At 44.2% G+C, this 16,384-nt stretch overlaps 1 protein-coding gene and 1 long non-coding RNA gene across 2 annotated transcripts; one reads left to right on the top strand and one right to left on the bottom strand.

The window, feature by feature from the left end:
• Positions 1-8,729, bottom strand: gata2b (GATA binding protein 2b). Its single transcript, XM_058055401.2, has 6 exons — positions 8,586-8,729; positions 8,089-8,511; positions 7,373-7,960; positions 6,465-6,610; positions 2,921-3,046; positions 1-1,119 (listed from the first exon to the last, which is right to left on the bottom strand). Exons 2-6 carry the CDS (start codon positions 8,312-8,314, stop codon positions 847-849), a joined length of 1,359 nt encoding a protein of 452 aa, XP_057911384.2. The 5' UTR covers positions 8,315-8,511; positions 8,586-8,729; the 3' UTR covers positions 1-846.
• LOC144902035 (uncharacterized) lies at positions 7,366-16,384 on the top strand. The gene is made up of 3 exons (XR_013630269.1): positions 7,366-8,847; positions 10,051-10,200; positions 16,269-16,384. It is a non-coding gene; the product is annotated as an uncharacterized LOC144902035 (long non-coding RNA).

Genomic DNA, 16,384 nt, shown 5'->3' with positions numbered 1-16,384 from the left:
CATGCTGATCATAAATCACTTTTATTGAAACCAACCACCACGCCAAAACAGCCGCAGACGTATAGCCACAGCCCTACGTCTGGCTCACCCAATCAGCAGTCAGGACACATTGGCAGCCCCCGGGGAGAGTAGACATTTCAAGCTGGACACCAATGAGGTTATTTTCACTCCATCCAGACTCTGGTCTTGTTCAGCCCCGGACCTTCTAACGTCGGTTTTGGGTTTTAGCCCCCAGGGGGATTGAGTGTTATGCCCCTAGCATAGAAAATCACACTTTTACGTACGAGGACTGGTGAAGTGTTAGTGTGGGGCAGAAGGAGCGGACGTGATTGTGTGAACGTGATTTCTTTATTTCGTATGAGTATAAAGGATGAGCAGCTCAGAAGAAAGCGCTTGTTGCTAAATAATATTGTCATAACTGGGACGGCAGCATTTGGATTAGGATCACGGTGATAAAGCAGTGGAAAATAAATTATCTCAATAACAATAATTACAAGTAACAGTCTCAAATTACAAATCATAAAGCGGTTTTCTTTCTTTTTACATTTTTGTGAGGGGAAAAAAATCCCAGCATATTTTCATTGGATTGTGGTTTGGGGAGACCGGTGGGGGTGACTTTGTCCCCTTCTATACAATATTCACAGGTAAGGAAAATGTGCCAGGGCAAAATAAACCTGGATGCAGTCATGCCGGCAAGTCTGGTGGACTAAAACTGTGAGGTGCAATGATATCATCGTGTGTGTGTGTAGGGTCCACCAGCCAGAGTTAGGTACCTACAGTTGCTCCATACCGTTTGCATAATCAATCAGAAAATCCACAATTCAAGTCTTTGCGTAGTGGTGTGGTCTAGCCCATGGCTGTCACCATGTTGGAGTGGTGGCCAAAGGACGGGTGTATTGGGGTGGGCGTGGGCAGCATGTGTCCAGCATGGCTGAAAGGCGGCAAGTGTCCCATGGACATGTGTCCCGCCAAGGAGCTGAAGGTAGAGTTCTTGTCATGAAGACTTTTGGTGTACTCCTCGTAGCTCTCGCTGCCCCGCTTCATCTTTTTGGTCTTGCTGGACATTTTCCTGTTTCTCGTTTGTATTCCCTCTTTTTTCATGGTCAGGGGTCGGTTCACCTGTGAGGGCAGGGGTAGGTTCTGTTAGTGACCGCCTTAAAAATGCTGACAAAAGTTTTTCTCTGCAAAAGTCATTATGTTGCTATCAGGGCTGCGACTAATGGACTACTGATTATTTTCTTAGGCCCTGTCCACATGGGAACATTGCTGGGATTTCTGTTTCGGCGGGTTGAAAAGAAATAGTTTCATAAAGAACGGAAGGGGTCACTGGGTGTAAAGGCACACCTCCGGTACATGCGGCGCAGATGGAACCTTGGGAGATACACCAAACTATAGAAGAAGAAAGAGTTTCCTCTTAATGTTAGCTCTTACAACAACAAAATTCAACAAATAAAAGTGGCGCCAGCATGTGTTGGCCTACACTGAAATCATTGAAACAGTGGACTCTCCAAGCCTTTTGCAGTGGTTCCCGTGTTTGTTTGAAAAGAATGTTAGAATGTTAGTTAGGAGACATGAGGTTCAACACAGCATGGACACACATGAAGCTTCTGAATAGGCACTACAGTCCCATCCAAATTAAGGCTGGTATCGGTAGTACCGATCCGATACCGATCTTTGGTACAAATACACCTAATGTGTCTGGTAAATTTTAAAAAGTAGTGTGTTTCTATGTATGTACGTAATGATTGTTTGTACCATAATGTCCGGTGTATAAGATGCACCGTTGTTTAACCCGCACCTATGCATGTCCACCATATTGTGATGTGCACCGCGGTCTTTATTTGTTAGTAGCCAATCATGAGCTATGAGAAAACTCATAACGAGCCCTTCAACGCTTCGGAAATTGCAGGAGGTCATTACTCAAACAGCCTCACTTACGACGTCATCTTACAAACATTAACCCATCACACAGCAATTTAACACCCAAAAGTTATACCAAAGAAAGATACAAACATGTACCAATATGAGTTTAACAATGTCACAAGATTACAACATGATCATAAATTAGCCACAGCATTGTATAAGATGCAGAAAGAAGTAGGGGCTTAGAATATAGAAATGATGGTTACTGCTTGATGAAATGGTTGTTCCAGTCTCATTTGACTAAATAAAGCATGATGGAAGATGTTTACTTTCTCACAAAAGGTTTTATTCAATCTACCGACGCTATTTTTATTCCTTTGTGAATACAAAAGTGAAGTTTTGGTGTTAAAATACGGCACCGCCACTGTTTACGTTTCTGCACAGCGAGATTCTTAGCCATATACTTAAAAATGACAGCGTTGTTAACTTTACATTGGCCCCTCCCCCTGGCTTGTTCGTCTTCAATTGTGAATTGAATGTCCTTGGCAGCGATGCCGTGACACTCCACGGAGCCTGGCATTTAGGAACCCAAACCTGGTACCCTTTGGGTTTAAGTGAGTCGAGGCCTGGTAGTAGCTTATAGAAGTATGGTTCCTGTCACCCATCCCTCAAATACACAATTACCAACGTTGTTGTGTATTTAGCTCATGGGCTAAGGAGTCAATGACACGACCCAACTGTGTTATACAGACTTTAAGAAATGCATCCTAGTGGCTGTCTCAACGCTCTTCCTATGGATGCCGGCCCTGTGGTTCCACTCAATAACAGTCTCACCATTGTGGCTCTCAGGGGGATAACCATGGAAACAATACAGCACAAAGGCAAAGAGCAGCCTCCAGTGCAAGCTCTGTGCACGCGGGTCAAACGACTCTCACTCCCCTCTCTCCCGCCTCTTTGGCCTCAACAATCAGTGAAACCTTCCCTGCTCGCTCCCCGACTACTGGACCCTGTCGGCTTTGTGCGGACCCAACCTGGCCATCAGCAGTGTGAGACTTACATTATGCAGTTTGTAATAGAGGCCGCAGGCGTTGCACACTGGGTCTCCGTTAGCATTGCGTCGCCAGAGCGTGGTGGTGGTCGTCTGACAGTTAGCGCAACAGGTGCCTGCTCGTCTGGCTGCCGACTGCAAAGAGACATCAGTCCATTAGAGCTCACGCATGCAAAAACACTTCCACATTTTGCTGCACGTATTACTCCCATGGACGGTCCCCAAACGTGGAGATGTGATTGACCAGTTAACGTCTCACTCGCTAACAACAATGCGGAAGGCAGCTTTGTGGAAAATGACTTTTTTTCCCAAAAACTCCAATTCTTTTTTTTATGTGGCTCTAAGTCTCTGTGGAAAATAATAACACAACATTATGAATGTTTTGTCAGGATTTATGTTTCATCATTTCTGACCTTCTTGGGAAACTTGAATGCATTTATTTGCACTTTGCTTTGTTTTTTTACTAAGAGAATATTTATTGTGGCTTGCAGGATGAGCCACAGTAAACACCATTGACAACTGCCTAGGTTGCCAACGTGGGGGAAGCGCAGGACTACACAAACGGTCATGGAGGTACGTCAATAAAAACTCTAAACAATTAGTGCCTAACGCAATTACAAGTGTGCCTGAATGCCTCACAGGGCAGAAAGGAGACCCAGCATGAAGTTGTGCATGGTATAAACAAATAAGTACCTTTGGTGATTATTTTGTGCATTAAGCGCATCTTGTCTTGAAGATTGCGTTTCTGTCTGTGTGAGTGGGCAAACTGAATTTAGACAAAAGTCAAAGCCAAGTATGCGTGCAAAGTTTTATTAAAATGTAAACAAGCTTACAGAAAAGGAGCTGAAGGAGATAAGTATATTTAAATAAATATAGAAGAAGTCAAATATAATTCAATCTTCAGTGCAATCAGCCGGGTTAGTGCCGTTCGCGCTTCATCTCACGTTCTTTATACAGCAACCTTTACACCATCTTTTTCTCTCTTCACTCCCGCTGTGCAGCCTCTCCTTCTCCGTATCTCCTCGGGATCCCCCATCGCCCGGCGCAGCGAAGGGGTGCTCAAAGCTAACAGCTGCTCCCGAGGGTAAACAATGGTGCAAGAGGCAAGCTACATAACAAGATGAACATCCATAGCTGCACACTTGCTTAAGGGGGTCCTAATGGCACCAAAACAATAAGGTCATAAATAAAAAAAAACACTAAAAACACCACAGAAGATACGGAGCTGATGTAACTAGCTTGCACTCGAAACATGAGACCTCCGCATCCAATCCAGTCTATAACCATATGCTTGGTTTTCATATCCTGCTTAACAGAAATATCCATACATCACCCGGCCCTAGTACAGACTGGAATCTATTCATCTATTTATCAGCACTCATGTCAAACTCTCAAAATATCACCGTGCAAAATACCCACCTAAAATGACCATGGAATGAATGAACCAATTCAGTATGGTCTTTATTTCAAGTTCATTCAGATTTGAGGTTTTATGGGTTGTTTGCACATATACATATGTACATGTTTTAAGTCCAATTTTTTCCAAATATAATATTTCTCCCCTCATGTTGAGAATAATTGTTCCATATTTTGGTAGCAGGTTATTTGTTGCTTCATGCAACTTGACCAAAGGAAGAGACTCCTTTTTAACATGTTTGAACATATGCAGCCATTGTTCCTGTGACATTTGAAATGCTTGCTGAGCACCACCTAGCATGCTATCATTTCATCACACGTCATTAGCAGGACCGTGCCACAACCGCCTGATAGATGTCGATCAAACTTGGTCAAGGACTGACAGGCCAGGACCAAGGGAAAATGGTTCAACTTTAATGTGTGTCTGTTTCTGTTCCCCTTCCTGTCCACGGCGTGAATGAATGTACAGTATGAATCTTAATGGCGACGTTCGGGCATACGCAGGAAGTGAGTATCTGCTGTATGAAAGCGTACACCAGCCCGCGTGTTCACTTCAAAACTTGGGGGAGACCAGAGTGTTTTTGAAGCAGATGCCTAGCGAGCCGAGTGCCCCTCCTGGCATGTACAGAAGACCAGCGTTTCTGCCCCAGATGCCTTAAAACAGCCAAGGATTCCTGGATCTTTTACTAGCATTTTTTTTGCAGAAGAGCAGGGGCATTTTCACCGTGGGCCAGGTTTGATGTTACGGTTACCCTCAGAGGGCCGCTTGTGAAACCCCATACCTAATCCCCCCATTTGATCCTTATCCTTTTCATTTTGTATTGTTTTACTAACAAACTTACGGTGAAAGAAGTCAAGCTATTGTGTATACAATCATTTCATTTCAACGGCGTTTGACAACAAAAACATCTGAAACTCAAATTGCATGCAAGGATTTTTGAAAAGTATTTTTAAATATAAATAGTAGTAAAAAGTGTATATGTATAAAAAATTATTACTCAAATAATTGAATAACATTCTGCTTATATATACTGTATTTCCAGGCAGCGGGCCAAGTCTGGTCCCCAAGATGTGCGTTTGACACCTGTCATATAAAGGATCTTTTACTAGAATTTTTGCATTCATGCTTTTTTTTAATTTTATTTTTTTTTACTAAACTCCACAAAAGCACATGAATTTGAAACAGGAATATATGCATGCCATGTGTTCCACAGAAGCCCTCATAGTGTTTCCACAACTTTACTAATCCCCTTTCTCTGCTTGTTCTTTTTGTGCGTCTCTGCGCCGTCGACACCAGAGAGCTTGACCACTGGAAAAATGAGGTCTAAGTCTATTTAGGAGGTCGCGGGAGGAAACAGACGCCGGGCCCGCCGCTTTATCTGGACCGGTCAGATATCCGGATAGGAAACAACTGAAAGGCTGCTGCCACCCAACACAAGAGTCAGTGGCGAGCCATACGGAAAGCGGCTGTGATGTATGGCCCCATGCGCTATTATTGCTGAAATGTGTTGAAGTCAAACGCTCGTAGATTCTGCATCAATCGCAGGCTTGTTTTCCTACGCTCCCTCTAGACTTAGGCGGAATATACTTAAGGCTAAGTAAACCCTACCACTGCATTGGTCATTCTCACTTTAGTATTTTTGTAGGTTTAGGTATTTTTGTAGGTAGTATGTTGCTACAGTCCACTTTGTTAGTTTGGCCGTTGCATCATACCACTTATTTCAAGCCTTTTGGATACAAGTTGAATCTTTGAAGCATGATTGTTTTCAATTGTTTGCTCTGTGTTGTAGCAGGCCCACTAAAGCCATCTTCTCTGAAAACCACAGATGACATTTTGAAAGTGGCTTGTCGTGTGAAATCCTCTGCGTTTTATCAGCGAGGCATCAGTCGGAGGGACGCTATCAGTGACGGTTATCAGGGGAGGCAGCAATAATGATAGCAGCAACAAGCACCGTGCCCCCGCTCGGCTGACATCTTGAGCTGGAGGAGCAAGAGGTGAGCCCGACACACAATTCCTGGAAACTCTTTGGGAAAATATAACTTTCCTGGAATTGTGTTCTACCCCCCAACTGTGCACTCTTTATATTTACCACCCTCACACACACACACACACACACACAGGGTGCAGTGGACTCACCAGTCTGCGTTTGGGCTTGATGAGTGGTCGGTTCTGGCCGTTCATCTTGTGGTACAGTCCGCAGGCGTTGCACAGGTAGTGTCCCGTGCTGTCGCGTCTCCACAGAGGCGTGGATGTGGCGCCACAGTTCACGCACTCTCTGCCCTCTGACGGCCAGAATACACATTCACGTCACATCACTAGCGAATGGCATCATCCTACTTTTTACCAGCAGGCCACAAATGCACCTTCAGTCTCAGTTACAAAATATACATTTTTACAGAATATGCAACAATGATGTCACATCATAATTCATCTGAAATATACATACATACACACACGTGTGTGTGTGTGTGTGTATGTATGTGTATATATATATATATATATATATATATATATATATATATATATATATATATATATATATATATATATATATATATATATATATATATTGTTTTTTTTTTTTAGGTTTTCAGGCTGTGCGTACCTGATCTCGAATAAAGTTATTATCTTGCATGCATTTTTGGACGTTGAGCTGCAGCCAACTCAGAAGTAATTCCACTTAAAAGAAACAGTGTCACCATGCAGCCGCCTGCTTTTTTTTTTTACTATTATTCTTATTTTCATAATTAACACATTTTCATAAATCACACTGCCAAATCCTGGCAGCACTTAGAGTCCAACATAAATTAATCTCTTTAATTATGACGATCTCAAATAGATTTTATGGCCTGTTAGGCGTAATTTTTTAAATCCCATCGTTTATAACGTTTACAGTATTGATGCTAATTAGGGTAACAAAGAATGAAAGGCTTTATTTGGGGATGTGCGTCTGTTTAACGGTAATATTAATATAGTCCTCATAAATTATGAAAGCTGCAGAAAGACGTTCAATGAATTGCGTGCATTTGCGTGCGGGGACTCACCCGTGCAGGACCGAGTCTTGCCTTTGCTCTTGGGGGTGAAGCCGGCGGAAGCCCCGAGCAGGCTGCCCGGGTGGAACAGACTGCCGCCGTAGTCGTGGGCCGAAGGCAGCGAGTAGGTGGGGTACGTCGGTATGGGGTGGTGGGTGGACGCGCTGTGAGCTCCCACGGAGGCCAGGCTGCTTCTCATCGGACTCGAACCCTCCATCTTCATCCCCTCGGACAGCGAAACGTGATATTTAATAGATTCCTTCTCGTCCATTCTCGGCGAGGCGGCCCCCGGGTCCGGCGAGACGTCCTTCGGCGGCGTCGGGGGGAAGGTGTACAGGTGCGGGCTCGAGTGGGACGGCGGCGTAAGGGAAGGCGCGGAGGCCGCGTTTGAGGTGCCGCCGCACGGGTAGACCGCCGACAGGCCTCCGGGGGACGCGGAGCCCGGGTGGTGGAGACCGGGCTTGCTGAAGGGGCTCACCGCCCACGCGTTGTGGTGGTGGTGGTGGTGGGCGGACAGAGCCGCCTTGCCGCCCTCCAGCCACGGGATGCCCGGGCTGTGGATGAGATGAGGCCGGCACACCTGAGGCCCCGTCAGGCGAGCTGTGGAGGGAACAACAGGCCCTTGAAGTTTGATGCCTCACTGAAGTGAATGGCTACATACTACATTTCATTTCATGGCGGTCATTATGCGCTGCATGGCGATGAAAGTCTCATTGTTTTTTTCCTACCGTGAGCCTGGCTGTAGGACACCCTGGCCCTGGCGGGGTTGTGGTAGTACGGGTTTCCCTGAGAGTCCAGGTGGTTAAAGAAGACGTCCACCTCGTCCGGGGGCAGCAGCTGTGCAGAGGGCTCCATGTAGTTGTGGCCCAGGCTGGCATGGTGCGAGTCCGGGTGCTGTCCGTTTAGCACGGCGTGGGGGTGCATCCAGCGGGGCTGATCAGCCGCCACATCCATCTCTCTCTTGTATCCTATTTGATTTCTTTTTTTATCTTTATCTTTATATCCGAACACAGACAACACGCGAGATGCCGGATAATTTCTCTCTTTTTTCTCTTTTTTTCTTACACCCTTCTCCTTCGAGAGATGGCCATTCGCAGGGGACGACTATCATCCACATGAAATTCTCTTGCACACGGAGCCCACTTGGAAAGCTGCAGGAAACACATGCAAATGTCAAAGTTAGACAAATAAAAACGGTGCATGACACGGGAGTCACACGACTTACTCGGACTAAACTTCATGTGTCCTGGATCCTCTTCCGTTTTTCAGGTTCCTCGTCCGTGTGCGGTTGTGCTGCTTCTGTCCGGATGTTTGTCGAGAAAAGACTCCGTCCTCCGGGACTTGAAGCAACACGTAATTGTGGCGGGCTGACAGCGAGCCACCGCGATTGTCAAAGCGGTGGGCGGAGTCACCTCTGGTCTTCGTCTCAGCCAATGAGAGGCTCTGCTACTCTGCCGGGGGCGGGGCATTTGGACTGGACGCAAAAGGTATTTTTTTGGAAGATGTAATCTTCATTGAAATGCACTTTGGCCCGGTTTGATGTATGTCTTAGTGGGCATGTATTTATCAGCCATTTAAAGTACAACTAACTCATATATTTCACATTCTCAGCCAATGTGTATCAAATGGCACTTTGCATCGTGTGTGTGTGGGGGGGGGTCCTCCTCCCTACTTGGGTGTGATTGACAGGCAATAATTGGAGTGGGAGCGCGTGCAGCCTCTGGACTTCCACTGCCGCCTGCTTGACGCCGTTTGCTGACGTCATTGTATCAGAGGGCGGGAGGAAAAAACCATTCGGGACTTGAACTTTTTAAAAAGTCCATAAGTGGGAGACAACAGGAATATAGAGACAAGGAGAAAAGAGCTTTGCCCAGCAGATGAACTCTGGAAGGACATGCAAGCTCCATTGGTTTACTGCCATTGTTAGGCATGTAGGCCAGCATCAGTGGGATCTTATTCCGTTAGATCAGATTGGATACGCTGGAGCCTATCCCAGCTGTCTTTGGGCCAGAGGCGGGGTACACCCTGGACTGGTGGCCAGCCAATCACAGGGCACATATAGACAAACAACCATTCCCACTCACATTCATACCTATGGACAATTTGGAGTGGCCAATTAACGTAGCATGTATGTTTTGCGGATGGATGGATGGATGGATTGACCAGTGGCAGCATTCCCACTAATCAAGCTGTGTTGTTGTTCACACACTTGGTGCTTTTTTGTCTTCTATACTGCTTTTATCCAAGCTTTTTGCTTCTTGTATTTTTACTGCACAAACAGCGGGAAAGAAAGTATTTTGCTGTCAGTCAGAGCTTGGGGGTGGGGGTGCTGATGATGTAATCGCTGGACGTAACACAAGAGACAGCAGGCACAAAGCTAGCACAAACCAATGCGACTATTTTTGTTTAATTTGGAGAATTGTGGCCTACACAATACAATAAGCTTTAATAAAGGTGAGCATAACAAACCTTTGAGACTGAGTTTTGCATGGGGTGGGGGGGGGCAATTTGCGATTCATCATTCCCTTAGTCGCTGATATTTTTTTATTACACATTTTGTTACTTGTGGAAAACCCTCAATTTCGTGTGCTGTGCGTCTGCGGCAACTTTATGATCCGCGCCCTCACAACGCGCAGGGAGGTGAATACAAGTTAGCGTGTGACCCAAAGTGGTTTCTGGGTTTACAACAGGCCGGCGGTATGGATGATGCAGATGCGGCAACTCTCGGACCGCTATAGATGGGAGAACCCAGCATCCTCGGGAGCAACGGAAGCACGGCCGGACCAAGATGGAGGCAGCCTGGCCACCAGGGTAAAGGCTGACTCCTCTTCCATCTGTGGGTGAGTACCTGTGAATTTAGGTGTATCATAAGTGTCAGCCACATGATAGGCCTTATTTGTTGGAGCTCAGTGAATCTTTGTTCAGTAGTCCTGTATAGTCTTCTCACTGAACGATATCACCACCATGTAGCACTGGTGCCACTTTGAGTATAAAAGTTCTAGGTCATTTGTACGCTCCACTTACCTGATTGCGGCTAGTGTTTTATGCACAAGTTGTGCAATTTCGAAATGCACATTACTGCACAATGTTTGCCTGGAGGTGCAGCTCACTGTCACACTCCCGGGGATGGAAGCAAAGCAAAGAGGAATGAAAATGAAATGAAAGGCTGTCCACTTGGCTTCCAGTTCTCCATGTCCAATATGAATGCCGTTCCATATGCCCAGAGACTTCTTAGAAAATAAGACAGTCGGGGAAATGGCGACTGGACTAGAAGGAGTGGCACGCAGCATTACAGCTCATCAGCATGATAATGCCAACGCACGCTTGCTTGCTGTGTGGGGCCCTTTTGATGCTGGCGATAAAACCTTATCAGCCACAAACATCCATTTTAGGCCTTGACATTAATTCAATCCCCTGTGGGTTTTTTACCCCCCTCACACGATCCAAGGAGAGACAGAGAGATCTCAACACAGTGACAATCTTGTTATTATGCAAAGAAACGGAAGTGGCTTTGGCCTATCATTTAAAAAATGTCAGTCCTTCTTAGCAATGGGATCATTTTTTACAAAAACACAATTGTTGTATTATCAGTAGGGCTGCCAACTGCCGTATTTATTTCATTATTAGAGCTAACATTTTATAGCATAACTAACACATGCAAGCCCCCTGCATTCTGTTATGATGGCAGACGGAGGCAAGCATCCTTGCAGTCTCCAGTCAACCTCTCTTTTATAACTTTATTTCAACCCGAACCCGGCAGCAGCACTGCAGTTCCAAAACAAACACGTCTCTGGGCCTCCTCGGAACCATACTTCCTCTTTGTCACCCAACTGCAGCTCGGCGCCTTCACAGACATGGCCGACAGCACAACAAGCTCTTTATTGTGCGTGTATGGGTGGTTGAAATCAGTAGAAAGACAGACAGGAAGTTGGTCTTCTCACCGCTCACTAAAACCGCTCAGTTTGGCCCAAATTCACACCAGACGTGGAACGTCACGCGGCCGTAGCCGTGCCTCATATGCTTTCCCATCGCCTCCATTGGAATCCGTCTGGGAAGTCACAGCAGCCGACACACACGCACGTCTCACGCGCGTCGATGCAACTTGAGTTTACCCTCCAGTACAATGCCACCTGTCAGGGCATAATGCGGGTGTTTACAGAAGTCAGGATTCTTCTGCTCCTGGCCCTAAGTTTGGGACAATTTCTAGGATTTTGTGCAACAATAATTCTGAAGCAAATGATCCTGCATAGCGGATTAAAAAGAAAGAGGGCAAGGATTTTGGCTGTGGTGATGTCCGTTCTGAGGAGCCGTGAACCGCTTCACTGACAGTTTTTAAAAATCACTGATGACGAGAAGGGCTTTCCAGAAACACTGAAAATGCCATGGTGTCTTTGAATGCAACGCCAATGGCTCCTTGTGTCCTGAGTGTTCTGCTGGTTGAAGAGACCAGCTGGAGGCACAGTTGGCAGTTTTAGCAGGTCCATTTGGAGCCACCCATACCCTCCATCCCAGCATTTTTCTTCTACTTGCTCAGGAAGTACAATAGAAGGCCATAGTTCACTGGCAAATGATGAATATGAACTTTTTTGGTCAAGATATCAAACATTGATGTTTGTGAAAATAGCGATGATGACCAATTCATGAGGAATTGGTTCTTTCACCACAAACTCTTACCATTACATAGCTTTTCTTTTCCAGTATAGCTTTGTAATGCCTGCATACCGGCAGCCTTTATATTATTATTATTATTATTATTATTATTATTATCACTATTATTATATTATTATTATTGTTAATATTATTATTATTATTATTATTATTTGCCGCGCACGTGCCGCTCTGGTTAATAAAGCGGAACGCAGCTAAATAAGCAATCCAAAGCGGTGAGGATCCTCGGGTCCCACTGATTATAAGCCATCCCGGGGTAATTTTTCATCGGTGCAGGCTAATCTTTGTTCTTTGTGAAGATAATAAATGGCCTAATCGTTATCAGCGAGCTGCTGGAGGTGTCGCGGAGAATGGGGGCTGATCGGGCCGGGAAATAGGCTCCCAAGTGGCGCGGAATAAATGGTATTCCTTATCGCTCTCTCCCAGATTATCGCCGCCTTTTCAAATTGGCACAACAAATACATCTAATGCAGGGAATGCATCGTCGGCTGCCGCAGATCCGGGACGATGATTGATAGATAGACACACAGATAGATGCGAGCAGCTTTTCACTTGCACATTTAACGCTCTGCATGTGCAAAGTCTTTTTATTGGCTGCTTCTTTCCCTTCTTTCTACCCCCCTTATTTGGGGGTTATCTGCAGCAGCCATCACAGGTTCCGGTTCTTTTGTTGTGCCATCGCGAATATGATTTCTTTCATGTCGGATTCGGCGGGATAAGACTTCAACAGACGCGGCCCGCTTCCACGGTTCCACGGCCCCACGGCCCGCTTCCACGCCGCTTGCCCACAACATCTTTCAGTAGCAGCCGCTAAAATCATCATAGCCTTTCGTCATTTTCTCACTTGTGAACTACTTCATTTTTTTACCACCCTTTCTTTGTCTGGTGTTTGTCTGTCTCCTTGGAAAGTGGTGATCTTTCCTCCCGTGGACCAGGATCAGAAGGATCATTCCTTACCATGTAAGGATCATTCCTTACCACGTAAAGATCATTGGATCAAGAACGATGGAAGCATCATTCCTTACCTTCCTTACCATGTAAGGATCATGTAAGGAATGATCCTCATACATTCAGCAATCAATAACTATCTTCAAATTCATATTATCCTTTACAATCTCATTACATTACTTTATATTACACTATCACAATTATCGTACAGTCATTATATTGATATATGTATATATATAATAAATGTATCTTAGTAATATATTACTAAGATACATTTATTATTTGATGCATATCATTTTTATCATAATGTATGTATTAGACTTCTGATTATTTGTATAATTCATGTTATTAATATTTCAATCCATAACCATATGAACAATTAAGATGCACCATATAAAAGATTAAATCTGATTGTTTTTATTATTGTTTTAATAGCCTATTTTATTATTTTGTCACAATTACTATTCTATAATACTTGTATTGTATATGACTGATCATTTTTATTATTTTATTTGAACGCATATGTTTGTCATTATAATGCTATTTTATTTTATTATGAATACTATTTCCCCCCATAACCACGGTGACAACATGACATAAAACGTGTGTATAAACTTGCACTAAAAGATTCTAACGTAACTGTCATTTATTTTTAGTATTTTTATTTGTCCACAGCTTATTTTATTATTATGGTCATCATTAATAATAATATTTAAAAATATTATTTATAAATTAATATGTATATAGTTATGATCCATATTGGTATCATTGTCTTTATATTATACACACTTTGAATGCTATTTTATTGTGATTGGTATTTTTTGTAATGGTTTTATGATGGTGTTATGATCCATAACTAGGGTGAGAAAAGACCCCAACATGTTTATGAAGTTGCAGGTGAAGATTGAGTATTGTCAGTGCTGGATGCATCCGTCCAAAGTGTATGCTTTAATCAGTTGGGTGCTGATGCTGATGGTCTCCGGGGAAACGCAGATAGCCGTGCACTCATTTTCCGTATCTTACTGTCTATTATATTCAAGGATTAGTTCTCCTTCTCCTAAGGTCAAACATCAAGTCAAGCCAGTCAGGAGTGCTCCTCCTCTTCCTCCTCCCCCTGCTCCTCCTCCTTCTCCTCCTCCTCCCTTTCATGTTTTCATATCCAAAGCTGCCGAGATGACCTCTCCCAATAAGTTGGATTTGTGCTCTTTCATAACAAGGCTGGCCAGGGAAAGCTTTCCGGTCATAAAATGTGTATGAATTCACAGTGACCCGATGCGCACGCGCAAGCAAGCAGGGTTTCCCCTGACTGGTTGGAGGAAATGAAAGCGTTTGTTTATCTGCTACATGTGGAAAGAGTTGGTATGAAGAGTGGAAGGTTAGAGGCTCGGCCATGACGGTTGGAATCATCTAGTGGACAGCGCCACCTAGAGGAGAATTAATCCCTTCCAACGTCACAGTGAAAAGAAAATGCAGGAGTTTTGTAAAACCTTCTTTCATTGATGTGGTTTCATATGAAGCATCTTCTTTACGCTTATTACATTTGTTTTTGGTTTATTTTTAACACAAACATAACCTCCTTGGTAACACTTTACTATAAGATACACAAAATGACCATCATTGATCATTCATTTTCTACCGCTTATCCTCACCAGGGTCACGGGGGTGCTGGAGCCTATCCCGGCTGGTGGCCAGCCAATCACAGGGCACATATAGACAAACAACCATTCACACTCACATTCATACCTATGGAGGGTGGGGTAATGGGGGAGGAAACTGGAGTAGAAAACCCATGCATGCGTGGGGAGAACATGCAAACTCCATACAGAGATGGCCGAGGGTGGTCGTTCGATTCCTAGCCTTAGTCGTTTGTCAGTAACTACTCTAAATGGACGTGCCTTAGTCATTAGTTCATCAGTAACTACTCTAAATGGATATGCCTTAGCCATTAGTTCATCAGTAACTACTCTAAATGGATATGCCTTAGTCGTTTGTTCCCCAGTTACTACTCTACATGAATATTTTGTAGTCGTTAGTTCCTCAGTAACTACTCTAAATGGATGTGCCTTAGTCATTAGTTCATCAGTAACTACTCTAAATAGATATGCCTTAGTCATTTGTTCCCCAGTTACTACTCTACATGAATATTTTGTAGTCGTTAGTTCCTCAGTAACTACTCTAAATGGATGTGCCTTAGTCATTAGTTCATCAGTAACTACTCTAAATAGATATGCCTTAGTCATTTGTTCCCCAGTTACTACTCTACATGAATATTTTGTAGTCGTTAGTTCCTCAGTAACTACTCTAAATGGATGTGCCTTAGTCATTAGTTCATCAGTAACTACTCTAAATGGATGTGCCTTAGTCATTAGTTCATCAGTAACTACTCTAAATGGATATGCCTTAGTCATTTGTTCCCCAGTTACTACTCTACATGAATATTTTGTAGTCGTTAGTTCCTCAGTAACTACTCTAAATGGATGTGCCTTAGTCATTAGTTCCTTGAAGATATCATTTGTGTTGTAATGGTCAGTTTTTTTTGGGCCATGGTGGGGAATGCAAATGTCACATGCACGTTGTGTTCTTTGTGCTTCATCTCTTCGGTTTTTGTGCACGTTCCAGAGTAGATGTTCTTCAACGCCAATGATGTTTGGGATCCACATGAGGCCATAATGCCCATAAACGTCTAAGAGACAATCCTGTAACAAGCCTGCGGGAGTGTTCTCCATCAGCCTGGGCTTTCTTCAACATGATCTCTAATGACTAATTGGAGGTCAGAGGTTGAATACTTCACTTCCTGCCCCAAGAGGAGCAGGAAGTGAGCGTTTACGACACCTTGTCACTAACAAGCTGTCAGTCAGCGACGGCCAGGGAGTTGAAGAATTCTAAACTCCTCAACCTCAAATGTCTGTTCACCAATTTCAGACTTTTATTTTGTCTCTCTCATTTCCTCCAGGGATACTGTGTGTTTGTGTGTGTGCGCGTGTGTGTGTGTGTAATATATGCAAGCATTGTTACGTCTGACTCTGATCCTCAGTGTGGAAATCCCGATTTTCTTCCTCTGTGGTAGAATATCTGCTACTTTGCTTAAGCTCATTCTCAGAGCCAAGCCGCCCTGCATCACACACACACACACACACACACACACACACACACGCTGTCTTGTGTTCAGGTACACACTCAACATAATCTCAAAACATTCCAAGGAATTCACCGAGACAAATGTTGCTCTATTTCTTCCGAGACGAGGGAGTCGTGAGGTCATGCTAACCACGCGTGTGTTTGTTTATTTCAGATGACTCACCGCTAATCGTCACCCTTCACCCTGAAACAGCCTGTACGGGAAGACTTGGGACGTGTCTTCAAAAGAGAGGTGAGTCCCCACCAACCAGCATCAACGAGCCATGAAAC

The sequence above is a fragment of the Doryrhamphus excisus genome, linkage group LG18 (assembly GCF_037039965.1).
Source record: "Doryrhamphus excisus strain RoL-2023G ecotype Guam linkage group LG18, RoL_Dexc_Guam_v1.1, whole genome shotgun sequence".
NCBI classification, from domain to species: domain Eukaryota; kingdom Metazoa; phylum Chordata; class Actinopteri; order Syngnathiformes; family Syngnathidae; genus Doryrhamphus; species Doryrhamphus excisus.
This window is presented reverse-complemented; position numbering and strand designations above follow the sequence as displayed.